The 16,767-nt window shown below is 57.0% G+C and overlaps 3 protein-coding genes across 4 annotated transcripts; 2 read left to right on the top strand and 1 right to left on the bottom strand.

Moving 5' to 3' along the window:
- Position 1: 1 nt before the first annotated feature.
- On the bottom strand, positions 2–4,334 carry ZFPL1 (zinc finger protein like 1). 2 transcript variants are annotated; one of them, XM_045775584.2, is made up of 8 exons: positions 4,175–4,334; positions 3,726–3,835; positions 3,321–3,432; positions 1,735–1,928; positions 1,558–1,630; positions 1,338–1,484; positions 964–1,087; positions 2–455 (listed from the first exon to the last, which is right to left on the bottom strand). In XM_045775584.2, exons 2-8 carry the CDS (start codon positions 3,825–3,827, stop codon positions 269–271), a joined length of 939 nt encoding a protein of 312 aa, XP_045631540.1. In that variant the 5' UTR covers positions 3,828–3,835; positions 4,175–4,334; the 3' UTR covers positions 2–268. The 2 variants fall into 2 exon arrangements, with proteins under 2 accessions (XP_045631540.1, XP_087711138.1); XM_087855012.1 differs by lacking the exon at positions 4,175–4,334 and adding an exon at positions 4,014–4,101.
- A 111-nt stretch (positions 4,335–4,445) lies between these two features.
- Positions 4,446–10,184, top strand: LOC123778324 (sororin). Its single transcript, XM_045775592.2, has 6 exons — positions 4,446–4,591; positions 4,796–4,890; positions 4,969–5,034; positions 5,114–5,149; positions 8,097–8,534; positions 8,705–10,184. The coding sequence occupies exons 1-6, from the start codon at positions 4,546–4,548 to the stop codon at positions 8,783–8,785; spliced, it is 762 nt and encodes a 253-aa protein (XP_045631548.1). The 5' UTR covers positions 4,446–4,545; the 3' UTR covers positions 8,786–10,184.
- Positions 10,185–12,588: 2,404 nt separating this feature from the next.
- Positions 12,589–16,370, top strand: LOC123778382 (uncharacterized). Its single transcript, XM_087855215.1, has 4 exons — positions 12,589–12,606; positions 13,145–13,581; positions 13,807–13,905; positions 14,858–16,370. The coding sequence occupies exons 1-4, from the start codon at positions 12,589–12,591 to the stop codon at positions 15,453–15,455; spliced, it is 1,152 nt and encodes a 383-aa protein (XP_087711341.1). The 3' UTR covers positions 15,456–16,370.
- Positions 16,371–16,767: the final 397 nt, after the last annotated feature.

Here is a 16,767-nt window from a genome sequence, read left to right as displayed (position 1 = left end):
GTGTTTTAATAAAGTCTGTCGTTTATTTCCACCTGTCCTCTCCTTTGTGGGGAGGAGGGTGGGAGGCTAGAGACCCAGGGAAAGCAGGTCAACACAAACATTTGACCTGCAGGGGCCCCAGGCCCAGCCAGCTGCCACGACTAGTGGACTTGACTGGGCCTGGGATCTTAGTGTCTCAGGCTTGAAGAAGAAGAGCAGAAAAAAAAGTCCCCAGACCTCCCCACCTCAGAGCCCCAGGTCCTAGGCTGGCCCGGCTACAAGCAAGGGCTCAGGAGGGACCCACACGGATGTGAGGGTTCATGAGCGGGTCCAGGTTGGGATCGCTGTCAGCTGCAGCTCGGCCCAGGCGAGACATGAGCGCGAGGAGGGCCAGGAAGCCCAGCAGCCCCAGGAGCAGCAGCAGCCCTGCCCGCTGCAGCAGGGTCAGCGGCCGCTTACGAGACCCAGCCCGGCTCCTGGGGGGACGAGGGGAAAGTCAGGTCAGGTTCCCAATCCCTGACGGCCACTCGGCCTGGAGAGGAACCCCGGACGTGACACTTGTCTTCCGGCCCTGGTGCCACCACTCCCGAGCCTTGCTGCTTCGGGTGTGCGGGCTCGTCCCTGCACCCGCTTGTGACACAGGGGACCGTGCAGCTCCAACCAGCTGCAGCGACAAGTCTTCTGGAAACTAGAATCTGTCAGGCTCGCTAGAGTCACTAGGCTCAGGTGCTGTCAGAGCAGGAAGGGGCCTCAAAGAGCCCAACCTCAAGCCTCAGTTACCTAGCAGGCGAGGAAACAGCCCTACAGTGGAGCAGACTCAAGACTTCTAGAGCTGAGCTCAGGCCTCTCTGCACAGCCAGACACCGGGTACTACTGTCACCCAGACGAAGCCCCTCTTATCATGCAATCAGCATGCCCGGGGCTGCTGGCTCTCGCTTCCTCTCCCCCCCCTTCCCGGCATCCCGGCCCCCCGGCCCTGCATACCTGAGCAGCTGGGCCAGCCAGCCCAGGGCAGGCCGGCGACGGTACTTGTCGTCATCACAATCTCCGTGGAGGCCTGGTGAACGGTCATCATCCCGCGTGTCATACACCTTCCTCGGGGCTGAGGCTGCAGGGGCAGAGCCACCGGTATCCACAGGCTCAGCGAAACTGGCCTGTAGCAGGGTGGGGAGTGGGGAGGGCGGGAGCTCCTTGCCCTCTCAGCCCGACAGAACATCTCAGAATTGTGGGGAGGTAATGTCTCTGTCAAGAATGAGGAGTGGGGTCCCCGGGTGGGCCTCTGGAACCCTGAGCTCCCCCCGATGAGCCACCCCACTCCCTTTCTAGCCTTCTCTAGACTGGCCAATTCCCTGGCTCACCGTGAGTCAAGGGCTCAGGACCGCCCATGTGGATCACTGTGTGCTGCTCGGGCCGGCTCGGGGAAGCGGGGGGCCGGGGGGCTTGGCTGTAGAAGGATGGGGCAGCAGAGGTGCTGGTTATCTCCTCCTGTTCAGGGGTACCGTTGGCTGTGGCAAGGAGAGAGAGGTCAGCAGAGGAGGGAGGCAAGGGCCCCCAAGGGCAGTGCAAACCCCCACCTACCATTGAAGCTAGACCAGTCAGAGAAGTCAGAGGTGTTGAGAGGCTCGGGTTCTGGGCTCACCACCTCATCGATCTGGAGGAAGGAGCCTATGTCACCAGCCTGCCTGGAGCGGTCCCTACCCACCCATCTGGCCCAGGTGGGACCCAGGGCAGACGGTCAGATAGAGAGATTCTCACCAGAGGAAGGCCCAGTCCTGCCCGGGCCCAGTTGACCGTGGCCAGCTTCTCTCTCAGTGCGGAAGCCACAGGGCCAGCCAGGTTGGTTGGGGGGAAGATGGGGCCACTGCAGGTGGGGCACTGGTAGCCAGCAGGCGCTGTGTTTCGGGGCAGCTGGGCGGCACGTTCATTGAGGCAGGCCCAGTGGAAGAGGTCTTAGGGCCCATGAAATAGGGGAGAGAGGCATGAGGAAGACGACACTTAGGGCATCTAGCCCAGCAACAGCCCCTAGCCTGCTACATGGACGTGCGAACACACGTGCACGCGCGCACACGTAAGCCCACAGCCTTCTCCTTCCTGTCCTCACTGAGGTCTGTTTCACCAGTGTTCCCCAAGACTTCAGCCTTCTTGGCCACCACTACCTGACTCAGTCAAGGCAGATGCTACCAAGATCCCCAGTGCAGTAGGAGGGAGAAGCCCACTAGGATGGGAAGATGTCAGCGACTCTTAACGTGAGTCCTCTCTGAACATGTGCACTCATCACAAGCTCCTCAGGCTACCAACTCATCAAGAACAGTTTCAGAAAAAGTTCCTAGGGGGGCGCCTGGGGGGCTCAGTCGTTGGGCGTCTGCCTTCGGCTCAGGGCGTGATCCCAGTGTTGTGGGATCGAGCCCCGTATCAGGCTCCTCTGCTGGCAGCCTGCTTCTTCCTCTCCCACTCCCCCTGCTTGTGTTCCCTCTGTCGCTGGCTGTCTCTGTCAAATAAATAAAATCTTTTAAAAAAAAGAAAAAGTTCCTAGGCGCACACAGTACACGTGTTCACGTACACACCCACAAGCACAAATGCACACGTGCTTGTATGCATACAATCAGACACAAGTACCATCCCCTGCACGTCTACTTGTGGGCACACTAATTCCCACACATGCACATCTATACACTTACGCTTGCTAAAACTCAAGCACTGTCACCCACACATTCTCCTGCAACCCCACAACACACCTGTGTTCTTACGTTCACACACATTTACCCATTCACTCACCCACAGGTACTAAGGTACTAATTAACACATGTAAAGTCGTAACACGTTAAATTCACGCACATATACGCACACGCTCATCACACTGAGAAACACACACGGAGCTCTTTTGCACCAGCTCCTTCAAAAAATGGAGTTAAGTCTCTTATACCAGAGTCAAATCAAGGTCATGACATAGGTGACTGCTGACTTCCCTTAACTGACTGTCCTGTGAGGAACTCCCTTCCTCTCTGTGCAACTGGAATGAGTAACAGATCCCAGATGTCCAAAGCCTCATGCCTTCAGCTCCCTACTGGTCCAGCCAGCTACTGCTCACAGCCAAAATGATACCCACAAGTTGGAATGGCTCTCACTCAACCCTCAAAATGGGCAGGTAAGAAACTAGGAGCTTTAATTTTTAGGGAAAAACATTGAGGCCTAGGAAAATGACCTGCCTGAGCTCACACAGCAGGTAAATAACATAGCAGGACTAGAATTTGGGGATCCAGCCTGCCAAGCATGGGGAGATCTCATTGCCCTGCTGCTTAGAGAGGACCTGGAAACTGGTCACCAAGCTGGGCAGGCCTCACCGTAACAGACGAGGCGGGTTGTCTCCCGGTTGGCAAGGGGTATGTTGCACAGGCGGCAGTTCGGATTGTAGTCGCTATCTTGGAGCCACTGCAGATAGGACTGGACGATGCACTGGAGTGGGAGAGAGAGGTCACAACGCCGGCCCATCTCCTCAAAGCCCAGCTGCTTCTTTGTCTCTCATCACAGAGGAGAATCACCCTTTCGTTTGTTCCATCAATAAACATTTATTGAGCGACAGTGTGCCAGAGTCTCTTAAGGGCTGGAGATAGAGCCGAGCACAAAAGATACCAAGTTCCTGACCTCCTGGAACTTCATTCCAAACCCTGGCCCTTCATGGAGTTGGAGGAAACCAATACGACCTGCCCACCCACTGCCCTGCTCAGCCCCTCCCCTGAAGGCCCCACCTTGGCGTGATTGGCTACCAGGCAGTGCTCGCAGACGTTGACCCGGTGTTCGAAGCAAAACAGATTGGTCACCTTCCTCTTGGGGCACTTGCAAAGTCCCATATTCGACCCTGAGGAAGGGGTCTGAGTTGACCGGGAGCCAGGTTCCGGTGTCCCCCACTACAAACTCACAAGCCCAGATCGTTTCCACTCTTAACTCCCCTAAACACCTCTCATAATCGCCCCAACCCCCAATTCCTGCCCACGGCCCCTGTACATTCCGGGACACGCCCCCCGAACGAATCCCACCTGCGGTGACCCCTCATTCCTCCTGGATCCCGCCCCCAGCCGGGTCCCTCCATCAGCGAGTCTCCCATATCACCGGCCCCGCCCCCAGGGGCTCCGCCTGAGCCCCACCCCCTCCAAGCCCCGCCCCCACCTTCCACACAGACCCCTCTCTCCGTGTTTACCGATCGACCGCCGCACCGGTCCCGACGGGCGCGAGCGCTGGCCTGAGGCGCAGAAGGACAGACAACGCGCTCAGCTGAGCTCCCGCTCTGCGCTCTCTACCTCGGGCCGCTCCGATTATCCCTCCGCTGCCACGTCTCTTCCGGGTGCGGCGCGCTCTGATGACGACAGCGTGCCGCTGGCCCCGCCCCTGTGACGCTGTACGTGAAGACCGCTGAACGGTGAACGGAACACAGCGGCCCGCCCGCCTTGCGTCACTTCCGCTTCCTCCAGGCAGAGCGGGTAATTCGAACGTTTAGGTCTCCGTCGGCACTCTGGGTTGGCGCGAGCTCCGGCGGCAGGGACGGCGGCCAAGATCCAGACCAAGGCTAACATGTCCGAGAGGCGAACGCGGTCCGGAGGGGCCGCCCAGCGCTCCGGTGAGCGGAAGGCGCGTGGGGGCCTGGGGCCGGGCCGTTTGAGGGACGGAGTCCCGTGAGGAGGCCCTCCCCCACCGCTCTAGGAGGCTCACTCCCCCGGGAAGGAGCTTGTTTGGGAACCTTCTCTCGCTCACTCCTGAACCTGTTCTCTAGACTCTGAGGCCTAGAGTCTTCCCCTACGTCCTAACTTTTTTCTCTTCCCAGGGCCCGTGGCCCCATCTCCTACTCAGTCTCTGCGGAGATCCCAGCGGAAATCAGGCTCTGATCTCCCGAGCACCCTCCCTGAAATCTGGCCCAAGGTGAGCCCCGGCTTCCTCAGTTTCTGCCCCGGAGGCCGCTGGACTAACGTGGAGCTCATATTCACTCCTCTTTTCTAGGCACCCCATGCGGCTCCAATCAGAAAGCCCATCGTTTTGAAGAAGATTGTAGCCCGTTCTGTAGAGGTGAGGATTGAGAGAGGGTTTGTGGGTTGGGAGCCAAAATTGGGGGTGGCTATGTTATCAATTCTTATTGTCTCCACAGATCCCGCCTGTCCACACGCCTCGAAGGAGCCCAAGGGTGAGTTCATTTTTATCGGCTTAGCGGGATGAAATCCAGGGCATTCTAGAGATGGGCCAGGATGTACTGGCTGATCACACCTGCCCAGGGAGCAGTTTTGAGGTACAGATCTTCCTCCACTTAGGACCGAGGGAGGGGGGGGTGTACATCCTGATAAACCTATATTTATAGGTTTATATAATATAGTTTAAGTGGTAATATTCTCTATATTATATTATAGTTTAAGTCTTGATGTACTGATGTTCTCTACTGTCTTCCTATAAGACCTGAGCTGTGTCCTAAGTATTCCTTTTCTCTAGTCCATCTCAATTTGCGAGAACAGGTTGTTGTAAGATAAGTGTACAGCATTTTTACTGTTTTAGCAGACGTTATTAAGAATGTTCCGTGAGCAGGGGCGCCTGGGTGGCACAGCGGTTAAGCGTCTGCCTTCGGCTCAGGGCGTGATCTCAGCATTCTGGGATCGAGCCCCACATCAGGCTCCTCCGCTAGGAGCCTGCTTCTTCCTCTCCCACTTCCCCTGCTTGTGTTCCCTCTCTCGCTGGCTGTCTCTATCTCTGTCGAATAAATAAATAAAATCTTAAAAAAAAAAAAAAAAGAATGTTCCGTGAGCAGAAAACCTGTCCCTGCAGATAAAATAAGTGAGAAATGGTAGCTGCCTTTTAGAAGCACACAGAGCTTACGTCAAGTGGGGAGAAAGACAGACGAGCAAGTGATAACAGCACAGCGTGCTGAGGACTGCAATAAGAAAGTACTAGATGTTATGAATTATGAAGGCACCCTAACGCAGACCAGCTGGCCCTGTGGCTGTTTAAGAAGAAATATTTCAACTGAGTCTTTAAAGACAAGTAGTAGTGTTTGGGCAAAGGAAGCTGGGTTGGGAGACACCTGGAATTCACAAAGAAAATCCTGAGGTCTGGAGGACAGTGGATTGTTGGTGTGTCTGTGGCGGATCTTGTGAGGGGTTGGAGCACGCTGAGCCAGAAGGTGTGAACGCCACACTCAGGAGCTTGGGCTTCGTCCCCGGCACCGTGGGAGCCTTTGGGGAGTCTCGCACCAGGTAGTCACTAAGGCATGCTTGCGTGTTTCGGAAAAAATCTCTCTGGGGTCTGGGTGGAGACTAGGGTGGAAACAGCCTGCTGGGGACCCCAAGACCAGGTAAGGAGACTGGACAGGAACCCTGCAACTAGATGGCGGAGGCCTGAAGTAAGGTGAGGGCAGAGTGATGCTCCGCCCTTCCTCTCATCACATGACCTTCCCATCACACAGTACTTCGCTGAAAGGACACCTCCCAGAAGGCTCCCCTGACCACTTGTGCCCCGTCACTGTCCTGTTTCTCCTTAGGCCTTCTCTGAATCTGAATGCTCGCATGTTGTCCTGCAGGCAGGGACTTCTGCCTTCCCGTGGTAATCACTCATTCTTGTGGGTTGAGCGATAGTTTGATGACTTTTTGAGGAAACGAAGCTGCAAAGGACTTGTGGGACTGCTTGCTGTAGGGGATGAGGAAGAGGTCGTCAGGGCTAACCCCTGCTTTGCACAGCCTCCCTTTTACTCAGACTCATTACTAAGCCTCAGATTGCCCGTGTTTGTAGCCAGGAAGTGTCTCTCTTGATAACCAAAGTCATTCCTTCTGTTAGACCACAGGAGTGACCGAATTTGTCCTGTTTCCTATGGTGTCTTGGTTGCCAGAAAGCTCAGTGCCGCGTTTTGGGTACATTAAGTCAGTGAGTATTGAACACCTGTCCCACACAGGGTTCTGCGGAAGGTGCTGGCCAGAGGCCGGGTCAGCCAGACAGATGAAGATTCCTGCTCTCAAGAAGCTCATGTTCTCATCAGGGTGATAGGTGACCAGCGTACAGGAGAGGTGGTTGGGGCGGACGTAAAGAGCAGTGGCCGAGCGGCTGGTCCCTGTTCTGTGGTAAGAAATGGCTTCTCCGAGGAAGCAGCATTTGAACTGAGAGTGGAATTTTAAGGAGCCAGCATGTGAACCTCTTAATACACATGTGAGACTAGGCCTTTCCCCATTCACAACCTTGCCGTGGCTCCCTGGGTCTCAGAACAAGGGTTTCCATGGGCCTCCCCTTCCAGTGTCCTACAGAAGGCCCTCTAGCAGCCCCCATTACCTCTCGACCCCATCTTCAGTTCCTCTCCTCACTTCTTCTCGCCTCTGGCCTTGTTCCTGTACCTTTCCAGGCATACCCGCACCTCAGGACTTTGGCACCTTCTGTTCCCTCTGCCTACAACACTTGACCTCCATGTGACTCACTCCCTCACCTCCTTCAAGTTCTAGCTCAGACAGCCCCCCAGTGAGGCCTACGTCGATCTCGACCTACTTAAAATCCCAACCCACCCCCAGTGCTATCGCTCTGGTTTTTTCCAAAGCACTTAACGCTTCTAACGTGCTACGTGATTTTTCCCTGTTCATTACCCGTTTTACCGCCACCAGAATGGAAGCTCCCTGGAGACAGGGCTGTTTTATTCCCGGCTGTAGGCCCAGTGCCTAGAAACTACCTGGAACTGGGCCGGTGACAGGGAAGTGGTCGCTGACTGGATGGACATGTTAGGGAAAGCCGTTGCCAGCTGTGTGACATGTGGACCAGAGGGCCCGGGTGGAAGCAGGCAGAGCAGTCAGGTCTAGGTGATGTGATGGGGGCTTGAGGTCAGCAGGGGAGGCTAGATTCTGGTCTCTTTGTTGGGAGGCAGAGCTGACAACATCCCGTGGTGAGAGGTCTCCTTGCATTACCAGAGTGGGCTCAGAAGCAAGGACAGATTCTTCTTTTCTTCTCCTCCCCACATCTGTCTCAAGGTCCGATTTGTTGCCTGATCTGTCTTCCCTTTTCCTTTTAAAGTGTCCTATGGGTCTTTCTACTCCAAATCTCCTCAGACCTTTCTGGAAGTAAGTAATAACCACTAACTAACAAGGAGGCGCGCTCTCTCTGTCCCGGTGCAGATTGCTTTTTTCTTGGAGAAGGAAAACAACCCTCCTAGCAAGGAGCCTGCTAAGGAGGACCTCTTCAAGGCACGTGACCTACCCGTCACTCCCACCACCACCCCGGTGCTGCACCCCCTGAACGTTGAGTCCAGCTCCAGGGAAGAAGAGCTGGACGCCAGGGACTTGGAAATGTCCAAGAAGGTCAGGCGATCCTACAGCCGGCTGGAGACCTTCGGCTCCGCCTCCACTTCCACCCCGGGCCGCCGGTCTTGCTTTGGTTTCGAGGGGCTGCTGGGGTCAGAAGAGTTGGCCCAAGTCTCACCTGTGGTGTGTTCCAAGTTAGCCGAGGCCCCCAGGGTCCCTGTGAAGCCCTGGGCCCCAGATACAACTCTCCCCGGAATCTCCCCGCCAGCCGTGAAGGAGAAGCGCAAGAAGAGAAAGGTGCCGGAGATCCTGGTGAGTGAGGGCCAGGGCTTTGCTCCGCTGTCGCACCAGACGTGCCGGGAGGCCGCCGGGCTTGGGCCGGCCTGGGGCTCAGTGCCTGCGGGGTCTGGGTACGAGTGCTCTGGCCAGCATGCCCCCTTCCCCCTTTCTCACTCACCTGCCCCCTTTTTCTCTCCCCCTAGAAATCTGAGCTGGATGAATGGGCTGCGGCCATGAATGCGGAGTTTGAAGCTGCTGAGCAGTTCGACCTCCTGGTTGAATGAGATGTGGGGATGTCCCTGGCCGTCCTCTCCCTCCCTGTGCATAGCTCCTCCTCCCCATGGGGAAGATGCTTGGGGCCCCTCCCGTGGCCTCGTGCCCTGTACATAAGCTGCTGCTACGTGAGGCCTGCGTTCCTCTGAGGGCTCGTGCGCTGGCAACAGCCGTCTCAGGAAATGGGGCTCGCTGGGCCCGGCCACGCACTGCTGTCCTGTGTCTGGCCTGACCCACCAGCCTCTCCCTGCCTCCCAGCAGAGCCTCGCCACTTTCCAGCTGGGCCAAACACTAGGGCGTAGGAGTTGCTGGCGCAGCCGGAGGAGGGGAGAGGGCTGGGATTGCTGGTGAGCGGGGACCTGGGCCGTTGCTGGGAAAGGGACTACTCTGCACCAGCCAGACCCCAGCCCCGAGGCACAGCGGCCTCAGGCCTTCCCCCTGCATTGTTTTCCATCGGGGTCCTGGTTCCCAGCCACCAGCCTATTTATGTAAAGAGGCTTGGATTCCCTCTTAGATTCTGTAGATGAGCCAGGAGAGAATGTGTGGGCTGGGGAGAGTTCTGTCTGTGAGAGGAAGACACTGGACACTAGAATTTTACATGTTGAAGGAGGGAGGAAGCCTTGACTTGGGTCTCCGACCAGAAGCGTTTACTCGGAGAAGCTGTGTTTGATCACTGTGCTCCGCTGTTGAGACGTTCGGTTAAACGCCAGGCGGCTGGGGCACTGGCTGCTTGGGGCAAAGACTGCGTGTCCGGGTGTGGCCGCCAGTTGCTGGAAACTGAGGCCCGGGCCTCTGGACCAGACACCTGCCCAGGGAAGGGGGCTGTGGCCCAAGGTGCCTGCTTGTCACTCATACCTATTTCTTATAAAACCAAGAGTCTGCCACACTCTAGAGGGGAAAACAGGTTGTACGGCCCTAATCCTTATCCTAGACCTTCTAGCTACCTCCACGCCGGTGCATCTCCTGACGTTCCCAGGGTCATGGCAGCAGAGGCTGCGAGGAACGCGGCAGGGCTAATGGGTAGCAGAATGTCGGGGAAGATGCGCTCGTGCTCAGTCAGGGGACTTGAGACCCCAGGGCAGGCCTGGCGGGCACTAATGAAAGCCCTTGCAAGGCCTGGGAGCCCGGGGCTACCTGTTCGTCGCTTCGTGCTTTGTCAAACCCACTCTGGCCACCAGCAAGTCCCCTTGCCGGGGCGGGCGCGGATGCCCCGGAGTTGGACAGCCGAAGAATTCTTGTCCTTGCCGGCTGGTGGGGCGGAACTCCTGGGAAGTGTCCTAGTCCTGCAGAGTCGGGAGTCACCAGGTGATGTGGAGTTGATGTCATCGTTGCAAATTCTCTCTGTCCCTGAAAAATTAAGACTGTGGAATATAAGGAAAAATTGTGTTGCTGTTGTTTGAATAAAAAAAAATCCCGATTAAAAAGTTTCTGCTTATTTGAAGACTGTTTTAATCGAGGCAGCGGCAGAGGCGAAGGTGGGAGACCCAGGAAGCCAAGCCTTCTTCGGGCTGTGTCACTAGGGTTGTCCCCTTGTACGGGGGACTACCAGCCTGGCCTCTAGGAGCCCTGTGATCATTGCTCTGCCCTCACATGGGTTTTTTCTGTGCAGTCCCATCTGCTCCCACAAGGTAGGGCTGCCTGCAAAGGAGGCCTCCGGGGAGCCCCAGCCCCTCCATCTGGAATTCTCCCACTTGGCTCAGGGAGGCCCAGGGATATAGGTACCAAGGCCACTCCCACTACTTCTCAGGCAGAAGCAACCAGCATCCCCCCTGATGATCAGTGAGACGGGGTAGGGTCTGTCACACTCTCAGCCATGGCACTGCTGGCCCCTCTGACTTCCCCTGAAATATCAGGACACCCAGGTTCAGTCCTGGGCCCTCTTTCCAACCTGCTGGCTCTGCCCAGACGAGGACAGGCTCTCTGGGCCACGCTTTTGCTCATTCATGGCCAGTCTTGATCTCCATCCCATACCTCCCTCCTGAGCTCCGAACCAGAATCTAGAACTATTCTCTAGAACTACATTTCAACTCAGAAGTCCTCTCAAACTCAGCTCATCCACCAGCTCGCCTCACCTGTGCTGCCTATGCCGCCGGCATCCCCCCGCTGACCTAGCAGCACAATCCGGGAGCCCAGGGGTCGTCCGCAGCCCTACCCTCTCCCTCACCCCGTCCCATCAGCCCTAACTTCAACATCCCTCTGCCCCACAGCCATTGGACAGCACTGGCCTCCTAGCCACGTCTCACCTCCTGTCTACACTGCGGCCAGACTGTTTCCTAGAAGACAAAATATGATCTGTTTCTCCTTTGCTTAAAACAACCTTCGATACAATTCCATTTCTGGGTATAACACCCAAAAGAATGGAAAGCAGGGTCTCAAAGAGATACAGACCATCATGAGGCTTCCTTTTGTGGTGTAACCGCGTCTCCTGCACTGCACATGTTCCCTGGTATTCACCGTGTAGACACCTGTCACATGGAGCAGGGTGTGCTTGCCTCTCCATTCCCACGATCTTCGGCTTCCTGCCCCCAGTGTCTCCCTCATCCCTCCCAGTTAATGGCCCCAACAACCCACACAGAAACACACAAAGTTCGCCGGTGCCTTCTTGTCCCCTGGGGGCCATGGCCCAGGCCCCCTCACGCTATGTCCCAGCGGGGGTGCCCTTTGGCACTGGCCTGTTGCAAACTGCTCCCTCTTGGATTGCTCTCCTCTTGCCAGGATCCCCCACTTCTTGATGCTTAACCAGCACATTCGTGGTGGAGTCCCTGGAGCTCTGAGCCCAACGTGTGGCTCCTTTCTCTCGTGGCCGGGGCGGTCTGTACCAGCTTCTGTTCAGGCACCTCTCCCTGCGCTGGGGTCACCTGGGAACCTGGGCCCTCCCCCGGCCCTGGGAGCTTCTCCTGGGCAGAACCAGGTCACACTCACCTGTCTGTCTGTATTCTCAGGACCCTGCCGAGGCGTGTCCCCCAGACAGCCGTTGGTCAACCAGCGTTTCCCGGGAACCATTAACTGCACAGTGAACTGTGCTCGATCACGTTCATGCCATGGCTTACTGACCTTTTCTTATATTGGGGCCCTTTAGCCTGCTTCCAGTTTTTCTTCTTGGTGTAAACTGGCCTCTGTGTAAATTATTTTTATTTCCTTTGGAGTCATGTCTTTAGACCTAGTTACCAAAGTGATGTTACCAGGGGCAAAGGTCCTGGTTAGTTCCGTAGATCTCGTTACCCACTGCCAGCTCCCCCTGGGACAAGTCAAACCCGGTGACGTGAGCATTGGTATTACCTTGGAGCTCAGTGAGTCCCCAGTTAGGCAACCCTCCGCCACCCCCACAGGATTCGCCGGCCACCAAGATCCTGTTACCATCGTGTGGACAAGAATTACAATATTTTAGGCCACCTGGAAAGGCTCAATGTACTGCCGAGAGCTCATGACATGGGATCCCTGCTGCAACCCACGGGCCTATCCAAAGGCCAGATGGAGCTCGGCGTGAAGGACACATCTGAGGTCACTACCTGCTGTCTGATTGGATTGTCCTCCACCGTTAGGCCTGCAGATGTACAAGATTCGGAAGAATCTGGGAGTGAAAAATGGGGATGATGCCATCTATTGACTTGAGACCTGCCACGTGGGGAGAAGCTGCTATTTCAAGCCTGCTTGGTGGGACATCTAACCCCACCACGTAGAGACAGACGCATCCTCAGGCTCAGCCCAGCTCTGGCTCCCCTGTGAACCTGGCCAAGGGGGTCCCAGGGGAGGCGCGTTTGCTCTGGAGAGAAAAGAGCAGGTCCAGTTCAGCCTGCGGAGAGGGGAGGAGAGCATGCGCAAGAGCGTGGAGGTGGGGACACCGGGCTGGTGTTGGGAAGCGAGGCTCCTGGCCGGTCTGCGCAGACCCCTGTTCGGGGACAGCGGACTATCTAGGGGGTTACAAGCAAGGGTGTGTTCATAACACAGGGGCTTGAATGCCTCACTATTTGCTTCTCTGTGTCCAGTTGATAATTTCTATACCCAAAATGGGAGGGATTCTCCAGTTTTTTTACAAGGTTCTATAGGATTCCTTTCAACAGGGCGCCCCTTGTGCCCCCATACCCGATAACTTGGCATTTGCAAGTTCACGAACTGAGTCTAGTTCATGAAATATTGTTAGCATGTAGCATGTTGCCAGATAAAAAGCAGGCCACCTAGCGAAATTTGAATTTCCAATAAGTAATGAATCATTTTTTTAGTATAAGTATTTCCCAAACATTGCATGGCATATGCTGATACCTTTAAAAGTACTTGGTTTTCATCTGAAATTCAGATCGCTCCATGTGTCCTTGTATTTTAGTTGCTAAATGTGCTTACCCTTATCTTGAGGGGTCTGGTTTCCTGGACAGAACTGGGGGGTGGCAGCTCTCCAGACCGGAGGCTGCCCCAGGAAAACCAGACAGGGCCGGCAAGGGGGAAACCGGCAGGACAGTGGACATGTCCTGCCAACTGGTCTTCGTGTCCTTCAGTCTCCCAGGGGCAGATGGAAAGCCCACTCCAAGCCCGTGGTGAAGCCGGAGGCAGAGCGTGTTGAGAAGCCGAAGCCAGAAGACCCTCAGGTCTCCGGGGAGCCAGGCTTAGAGGTGACAGGAAGCCCCAGGGCTTCCCAAGGCAGAGAGCAGGGGTGGCAGGAAGGGTGGCATTGCCTGGGCTATGGGGCCGCGACACCTCCCCCAGAGCCGTCTACTCCAGAGCAGAAGCCGGACCCGCAAACAGAACCCACCGTGACCTTCCTGTTTACCCTCCTGAGCACGGCGGAGCCCACTGAGTCCAAAGACCCTGAAGAGTAAGGCCACGTGCATGTGCGCAGGGGAGGAGCGCAGAGGGGGCTTCTCTCCGCTAACATTCAGACCTGGGCCAGGGCTCCACCTGGGGTGGGGAGAGGGGAGACCCAGGGGCAGGCCCTGTGCCTCGGGCTGCCTCCACACCCCCCCCCCCGCCATGCTGCCCACCCCACCCTCCCTCAGCCTCTAGACCCTCTGGTCGAACCCTCCCTGTGCACGCATCCCAGGGACTTAGAGACCCAGGAGTGCCGGTTCCTGGACAAGGAAGACTGGGGGCCCCGGCGGACCTCAAAGGAAATCGGCCATTTGCAGAATGATTGCATGAGGTGAGCTGGGCTGGGCTGGGGCAGGTGGGGACAGATAGGGTGACAGGGTTTACCCCCACTGAGGTCAGGGCCTGGGGCTTGATGGCTGTGGGTGAGCACCTTTCCTTGCCCCTCCTCCTTCCCTCCGTCCCATGCCTTCTCACTGTTCTGCTCTGTGTGACCTCCTTACTGGCCAGCAGGTCCCTTCCCTCCCAAGCATCAGTGTCCTGTGTGAGCAGGACCTGCCCCACTGCTTGGGGCTTGGGGCCACCGCTCTTTCCCATCAGTCAACTGCATGCTGACACACCTGGTCTGCAAGCAGTCTACAGGCCGCCTGTAAGGGACCTCCCCCCTTTAATTGCCGAAGAACTTGACAGGGTAGTTTGGTCAGTGGAGCAGCAGGGGTGGGGGGTCTGGTCTCTGGATATCAGGCTCTGGAGTTTAGGTCTGCGACATTCCATGGGCACTGGCCCCTCTGTAGTGACACCAGGGTCAGATCTCTGCCTGGAGCCAGAGATTAGGGAGTGGGGCAGCGCGTGACACTGTCCCTCGGGGCAGCACGTGGGCCCCCATAGCATGGATCTGAGCGGTCAGCACTTCCGTTCACACCCAGAGCACTCAGGCAGGGCGGGTTCCAGGCTTGACTCTCTTGCTGGCCTGGAAGCACACAGAATTCTGTCACGGTCCCCACTCCAGCCCAACAGAGTGGAATGGCTAACCCGCGCCCCAGAGCGGCCGGCCCTTCTCTTGCTAAAGAAGAGAAAAAACACATGTCATCTCCATCTGGGTCTCCTGCGCCAGTCACTTGGGAAGAACATTCCCTCCCCTCCTGTGGCTTTGCCATGACGAGAGCGGACCCTGCTCCCAGGTGGCTGTTCAGGTCACACAGCTCACACAGGAGGCGGGTGCTGGGCGTGGAGGAAGCTGCTTCGGACAAGAGGCTGCGGGCTGAAGGGGTCTCTTTCAATTCTAGACTTTGGGACTTACTGAGCTCTGTCCGAGCAGACAACCGGGCCCTGGGGGAGAGGCTGCAAAACCTGGTAAGGCCCTCAGCCCAGGACCCCCTTTCTTTGTGGTGCCTCCTCCCTGCCTCCCAGCCCAGTGAGGGCACCTCCGACAGTCCTGCCTGGGGTCGGGAACCCACCTCCGGGCCTCGCAACCCTTCGTTCCAGCCGACCTTGTCATATGAGAGCCTAAGGAAGGAAGCAAAGGTCCTCGAGGAGGAAGTGAAGGCTGTTCTGGAGGGAGCCCAGGCTGTCTCAGACGGAGCCCAGCTCTTCCCCGAGGATGTCCAGGCCTTCCCCGAGGATGCCCAGGTCTTCCCAGAGGATGCCCAGGCCCTACAGGAGGATGCCCAGGCCGTCCAGGGGGTGGCACTGTTCCAGGTGCACGGGCAGCCCCACCGTGGCCCGTGGCAAGGAAGGGCACACCTTCCCCAGCCGTGCACTCAGCAGCCTGTGCCTGTAGCAGCCCGGCTCCCAGCAGGCAGCCCTGTTCCTCCTGTAGCCTGGGGCTTCCCCGACCCACAGACACCAGCGTCAGCCCTGGCCGCGCCCCAGGCTGGAGACTAGACACCTCCCTGGGAAGCCATGCCAGCGGCTCCTCTCCAGGTCACAGAAATAAACTTCTCCAAAGCTGAGCCGTCGCTCGCTGCATGTCTGTAGGCCCTGGGAGTCGGGTAGCGCGGGAGGTCACCAGCTCCAGAATGAGCTTGGTCCCTGGGCCCCCACTGACGTCCCCCACCCCAATCCTTGGTTCTCCTTGAGCTCCCACCACCCCAGAAGTTCCCCGTCTGGTTGGTGTCAGCCTCAAGGGCAATGTCCCAGTGATAAGCGCTGGGGAGGGACTGGAAGGGGGCCACCCCCCGCCCAGAACGGAGTCTCTTGGTCTAACTCCAAAGGGCAGAAGGAGACTAGGGAGGGGCGGTAAGAGCCACTAGCCGCCCTGAGACCTTGAATAAATCTCTTCCCCTTTGGAGGTCAAGTCAAGGGCGGGGGTGGGGACTGCTGGTGGGAGCTCCACAAGGGTCCAACACCCAACACCCGACAGTCCGGAGGCCGCACCCCTTCCCCAGTGTTCCCAGAGAGAGAGAGAGGGAGAGAGAGAGAGAGAATTCCCACACAACAAAGGAGTGTGCTTCAGTTTTGTTTTGTGAGGAAGATGATGGCGCCAGCAAGCTGACAGAACTAGTTTAATGGAGGCAACGAGACATCGACATATATATACAGTCAAGGGAGAAAACAGAAGGAATCCTGAAATAAGCTTGCTAAATTAGACAAAAAGGGGGGCGCCTGGGTGGCACAGCGGTTGAGCGTCTGCCTTCGGCTCAGGGCGTGATCCCGGCGTTATGGGATCGAGCCCCACATCAGGCTCTTCTGCTAGGAGCCTGCTTCTTCCTCTCCCACTCCCCCTGCTTGTGTTCCCTCTCTCGCTGGCTGTCTCTATCTCTGTCAAATAAATAAATAAAATCTTTTAAAAAAAATAAATTAGACAAAAAGGGGTCAGCATCCTCCCGAGTGATTTTTTTCAGAGCCCCATAAACCCTAAGGGTGCTGCTACGTCCCCGGGCAGAAGTCCTGTAGTCGGACGCGGAAAGGACAGTGGCCATCCTTCTGCCCTCACACCCGTCAGCAGCTCCCTCCCCGCCGGGAGGTTCCCGGAGTCCCCACCTCCCACTTGGAGGCCAGTCCTCCACCAGCAGCCCTGTTGCTATTTTCCCAAAGGGAATCAGCTGATCCTCAGACTGAGGGGGTTTGTGGGACAGACAGTGAAAGGGTTAAATCAATGGGACCATTGAAGGGCTTCTACCAACACAGTGGTCAGCGGGGTCCCATCTGAGCCCGGGAGGGAGCAAGCGCGCGGCACGTGACTACTGCAGGAGAG

Source organism: Ursus americanus, chromosome 24, assembly GCF_024610735.1.
Source record: "Ursus americanus isolate L20-20 chromosome 24, mUrsAme1.1.p, whole genome shotgun sequence".
Taxonomy (NCBI): Eukaryota; Metazoa; Chordata; class Mammalia; order Carnivora; family Ursidae; genus Ursus; species Ursus americanus.
Note: the sequence above shows the minus strand (reverse complement) of the source record. Positions and strands in the feature narration are given on the sequence as shown.